At 38.3% G+C, this 6,000-nt stretch overlaps 1 protein-coding gene across 1 annotated transcript in view; it reads right to left on the bottom strand.

Moving 5' to 3' along the window:
* Positions 1–1,819: 1,819 nt before the first annotated feature.
* The window catches only part of MED13 (mediator complex subunit 13), a 1,552,815-nt gene continuing 1,548,634 nt past the window's right edge, over positions 1,820–6,000 (bottom strand). The window contains exon 30 of the mRNA XM_085649419.1: positions 1,820–5,866. Coding sequence (XP_085505545.1) covers positions 5,734–5,866 — 133 coding nt within the window. The 3' untranslated portion in view covers positions 1,820–5,733. The remainder of the gene's footprint in view (positions 5,867–6,000) is intronic.

Here is a 6,000-nt window from a genome sequence, read left to right as displayed (position 1 = left end):
CCTCCTCGAGACAATGGACAGCACTTGTGCTAATGAGTCCCAAACTGTGTCGGAATACCGGGCTCATGAGGAATACGGTTCAGACCGCAGTGCAAGACTGGTGGAACAGAAAATCTGCTTGCCAAAGGTGTCCAACTTCTGGGTTTACTTATCTGGTGGTGTGGAAGGGAACACATCAGGGTAAACCTTGAAGGTGGAGGGGCTGGATGACCAGGTTCTCGAGTGCAAAGCTGGATGTGGAAAGCTGGGTCCCCATAAGTAGGGTGTTGGCATCGGGCAATGGTTTTGTGAACAGGTGCTCTTGTGCAGGGCTTGGCTCAGGCCACAGCAGAACATCAGTGAGAGCTCCATTAAAGGGGAGAAGAGGTTCTGTGGGGGCTACCCCAGGTTGAAGCTCCTATGTCAAGAGGTTAAGACTTGACTGCTATCGAGGGCAGCGCCTGGTCGAGGACCTTAGCTACCCTCCTCACCGCCTTGGCAAATGAAGCTCCTTCCTCCATAGTCACACAAGGAGGAGACTAGGCTAGTGCAAGGAGAGCTGTCCAGAGCACTGGCACCCGCAAGTTCCTCAAACCAGTTATCCTCTACCATGGGCTCTTACAGGGGCTCAGGATAACCATAGGGATTCTCAGTTCTATCCTAATCTTATTCCCCACAGGGCCAGTCAGTAAAGGGAGGCACTGTCTCACCCAGATGGTGTTGGTCCTGTCGGCCCTGGAGTAGACATCCAATGGCACAGGTCTAGCTCCGTATAGGAGTCAGGTTTAACGATGGGGTCGTAAATGGTGCCACTGGAACATACTTCCGGGAAGGCCACAGACTCATGATTGGAGTCAAACCTGATATACAAACAGACGGAAAGGGCTCAAATAGTGCTAAGGGTGAACCTGCCAGCAGAAATCCAGTTGGGGAATCTGCCAAAATGGTCAATCCACCCAATTGTGGGGTGCATGGCCTTAAATATTTGTAACTGGGTGGGGGTCCTCCGGCTAACTCTGGGAAGCAATGAGCAGACTCAGACTCTGCAGCCGGTATGTGGGAGCAGAGCCTAGATTGGTGGCATTGTGCCCACGCCTCGAGCGATTGACTTGGAATGGAGCGGCAAAGTCTATGAGCGCTTTGATTTACGATTTATTTTCTTGTGGTACTTACACGATGACAATTGGGAGTGCGACGATAAGAGGGAATGAGTCAGGTGGCGGGCCCAGGACCTTCCTCTGAACTGGGACCTGGAATGGTGTGGAGCCATCTGGTGCTGGGCAACCAGGAGCTTCAGGGCACACTCCCGGTTTTAGGGTTCAATGCTCATCAGTCTGGGAAGACCTTGAAACTATGACTTGGCTTCACGCACCAAATGCAAACCAAGTGGGTTTGGAGGGAGTGGCGGTCTAGCACAGAAATCTGACTGTCTGGCTAGACAGAGTTTAAAACCCACAGGTTTTTTAGGGGACATTCCTAACGCACACTGGGAGCACAACGGAAAAAGATATTTAACATATTCAACAAAAGTAGTTTAAAAAACAGGACTAAGGTAATTATGTCCGGATGGTGTGGAAAGAAAAGAAATTATGTCATCTTGCTGGGGTGACGCACTGCGCATGTCACTTCCGGCGGGTACACCAACCTGATCAATGCCACCTACCGGCATGCAGAGGTACTGCTCAAGATTTTGCAAATCCGGAATCTGCTGCTAGAAGTCTCTAACAGATTGCTGTGCTTCAAGGTTCATGATGGACCAGATGCTGGGACAGCAAATTAGCAATGAATAATAATAAAGTATGTCACAAGAAAACATTTGAGCGAAGGAGACACCAAAATAAAGGCTTCATGAATAATTTATTCCATTTGAATTTTTTTTAAAAAGTATAAACCTTTTTTCATTTCCTCAATCACAATTTGTACAACTCTTGTTTATGGCATTCGGCAGCAATAGTGTTCGTTCCTTAGCCACTTTTAATTCAGTTATAGTTTAAAAAAAAAAAAAAGGCTTGAACCATGGAACGTCACAGCAGAATAAAATAAAACTCCCCTTGTTGAAGTGAACTCAGTCTTAAACAGGTTTCAGATGTCCACAATTCGAAAAAACACATTTAATTTAGCAAATTCAGATAAAAACGAGTAATTCTGAATAAATGTAAAGAAAACATTTTGCTTCAAATTTAGCCACCTTCCCACACCGCCAGGAATGAGGTTACTAGACTGGAAAGAAAATCTTATTTTAAGGCTTACATACACATTGAGATGTTGAACACCTCCAAAAGCAAGTCAAAGAAAGGAAAACTAAAAAAGAAGTATGCCTCACTATGCTTTATCTATTACATGTTAACGTCATGTTATATCCACTCATGACCAACCAATACTACGCAATAAAGTGACTTTTTCAACATTATGTGCATTATATTAGACTTGATATGCTACGCTATATGGATATATAACATAGGATACATCTACTAATTTATGCCTCTATTTAATCATAATGCTTCAGGTTAACAAACAGTGCTTGTTTAGAGTGATGTGAACTTTTTTGTACTGCATGAAATGAGTGACTGTTCTACAACATAGATGCAACACATTTTAAGATGTCTGTATCATGAAGATATTGCAAAATAAGCACTCCCCTCTTTTAGTGGTTTCTGAATAGCACCAAGATAATGTAAAAAAGTGATTATGCACAAACGAACGTACATAAGTATGTTCAGATTGCCTCAACTGCTTATGTAAATCGCACCAGTAATTGCATTCAACAGTTTCTCACAGAATTCCATCAATGCCAACAAATCTTTGACCAACTTAACTGAGTGAAATGTGCTTTTGTTTAATACTATAAGTGTGTGTAGTTTTCTGAACAAAATTAATCAGACTAACAGAGCAATTAATGTAAGATTAGAACTACTTGGGTTAGTTGCAGGTTCAAAAATATTTAACTTGCTAACCAGGGTGTAAGGGTTGGGTGGCAAGGTAAGCCTTGAGGATGCTAGAAAGCAAAAGGATGCATTTTGCACTTATCCCAACATAATAAGGTACATTTTGATGCAGTATTTCTGACACACCACATTAATTATACGTTTTTCCCCATTGTCACAGGAGGAGTTTAGCAGTTGTTAATCTTGTCGCTCACACAAAAACACATTAATTCTTTCTGCTTTTACTTAACAGCAACAAATCCAAATTAGATTATGGCTCTCTGCAGATACTTTCTAGTACAACCATTCTTAACCTAAAGCTTTTACTTGTATTTCTTTCAGTCTCTGAGAAATCTGCTTAATGCGAGCAACTCTTCCAATTCCACAATTATTTTCAAATTCTAAAATAAAACTATACAAACAAGGTCTGATGTGCCCATTTAGCAGTACCATTCATGTTTCAGCGAATTAACATGTGGCCAAAGGAGATATCTGAAAACGATGACAGTTTAAGCTTTAGCAAACAGATGGAGAAATGTTGAGTTTACAAGCATTTTAAACAACTTGTAAACCGTCAACTGAGAAATCCCTTGCTAACAATTTTTATTTTTTCAATATGTATATGTTCAATAACTGTCATTTGCCTGTGTTTTTGTAGAGAACAGACAAAATTCACAATTTCATTTGGATAAACAAAAAGCAAGATTTTAAAAGCTGTAGGTAGATATGTTAGACAATTTCATACTACAATGCATCCACTGTGTAGTAGGCAATGTATTCAAACTGTAAAAATGTATTTTCATTTATACATGGTTCAACAAGTGGAAGATTTTCAAATTAACGACAAGCAAATTCATAATCCCTGCAGACGCCTTACTCATTCTCAGATCTGAGATCTACGAGTGCCTAATCAAACAGATCAGCCACTTTCTCATTTCAAAAATCACTTTACTAACATGTTCCCAGCTAATGAAGTTAGCGAAAGAGTAGCTGTTTGAACGGTTTAGAAAATGGGGTTGGCATAAGTCCATTTGGCTATGCTAATCTAAAGAAAAACAAATAAATAATTAACATCTGAAAACATCCTTAAGATACTATCCATTTATATTAACTTTTCCCAAATAAAGTCAAAAGGAAAAAACATGGAGTATTTAAAATGCTTATTCGCAGCTTTAATTTAAAAAAAAAAAAAAAAAAAAGAGCTAAAGGGGAGAATTTTTCTGCTTCGTTTCACTCCAATATCAAAATATGCCGAGTTTGATTGCACCAATATCGTTTTGAAGAAATGAATGAAAACTTATCACCAATTGTACATTTTCTTTTTACAAAAAAAGTTAATATTTTATATATACAATTTGAAGAAATTATGTTTTTTCATATGAAAGTGATACTTTTTAGGTACATATTTTGTATTTACAAAACTCGATTTTCAGTGAACAATACTGAATTACGTTTTGTGAATACAAGCCTCTCTTCTTGGAGCATTAGTAGTGAATACACACAGGGGAGTCTCAGATCGCTCCTTGGTAAAGAGATTTAGTTTTCCAAGTTTTAAGAAGCTTAGGAAAAAAAATTCCTTCACAAATGGAATAAAATAAGAATACCACGATTCACTGAGAGAATCTATTTACATCACACTAATTAAAAACACACCAATCTTTCAACTTCCAGATTGACAGACTTTGCCTTTGTAAAAGGCTAGAGCTGAGCTAGATTCCAACCTTGAGGAGATTTGGTGGCAAGGTTAAAAAAAAGAAAAATGTATCCTCCTACATTCCATGGCTTTCAAAAGAAATATTTCCAACAGATCTTATATTATGGTTTTATATTAAGGATCTCTTATCTACAACTTTGGGTACTGGTGATTCTTTTGGCAACACCACGCCATTTTTCAGTGGCAACGGACAAGGTCTGAGAAAGTAGCATCAGCCCTAAACCAAATTACATATTTAAACTGAGGAGTTAATTTTATTCCTACTACGATTTTAAACCACCATCAAGATCTACATATTGCCATTATGTTGCTTGGTTTGTAAAGGTGTGATATAAAATGCTGTAAGACCCGGTACCTTTTCAATGTATAAACACAGTGAACTTCATTACTGTACATTTACTCTGCAACTACAGCTTAGCTGTAAATCCCCCACACAATGGTATGGACAATAATCCCTCTATCCCCATTAAACTGTACATCAAGACAATAAAAATTTACTGTCCCCGCCCACCCTTTACAAAAAAATAATACTCTAAAAGCAACCTACCGCAACTTTTAATTAAGACGATTACATATATTTTAGACCAATTGCTTTAAAGCAAGAAGGCGGTATAAACCTTCTAGGAAAATTTTTATAAAAGGTTAAGAAATATAAGACAATTTATACATTTAAAAACTTACAATAAATAAGATGCAGGCATTTTTGAATATTGATAATAGGTATTTTAGCTCAATACATCATCATGATGTTCTTAAGCCATGTTTGCAATGCACTGTTTTATAGTCTTTTACAAGTCCCATTGCTTTATATATTAATTTCATGTGAATGGTACGACGGCTCATTGCTTTCAGGTGTAGGGACTGGAGAAAAATGTGTTTTGCCACTTATGTCGGTAGATTTCACTGTTTCCACAATCTTCCTTCTTGTAAAATGTCTGTGGCCAATGAAATGTAATAGAGGAAAATAAATCTTGAATCACGGATTCCAAGGCCAGAGGTCAATATTTGCTGAAGTAACGAGAACTTATACCTCATAATAAATGACTCACAGAAACGATATGTCCTGCACTAAATAAAATCCCTTTTCCTTGTATAGTTCAGTTGTAGGTCACTAGGTCACAGCATGTTCATGACAAAGTTGTATAACTGATTCAGCACCACAAAGTGAACCGGTAGACATGATCGTCTGTCCTGGGTTGCAGGATCACAGGTTAGCCAGGAGAGTGCATTATATTGTTCCAAAACGAACCTTGAATTAAAAAGACATTAAATATTTAAGATCAAACAGTATGGAAATGCATCATATTAGCTTATGAAAATGAAGTAAACATTGAAATTCAGTGGAATGAAGTGGGTTTTCAATATTGACATCTATTCTGTGAA

The sequence above is a fragment of the Triturus cristatus genome, chromosome 3_2, assembly GCF_964204655.1.
Source record: "Triturus cristatus chromosome 3_2, aTriCri1.1, whole genome shotgun sequence".
Classification (NCBI taxonomy): domain Eukaryota; kingdom Metazoa; phylum Chordata; class Amphibia; order Caudata; family Salamandridae; genus Triturus; species Triturus cristatus.
This window is presented reverse-complemented; position numbering and strand designations above follow the sequence as displayed.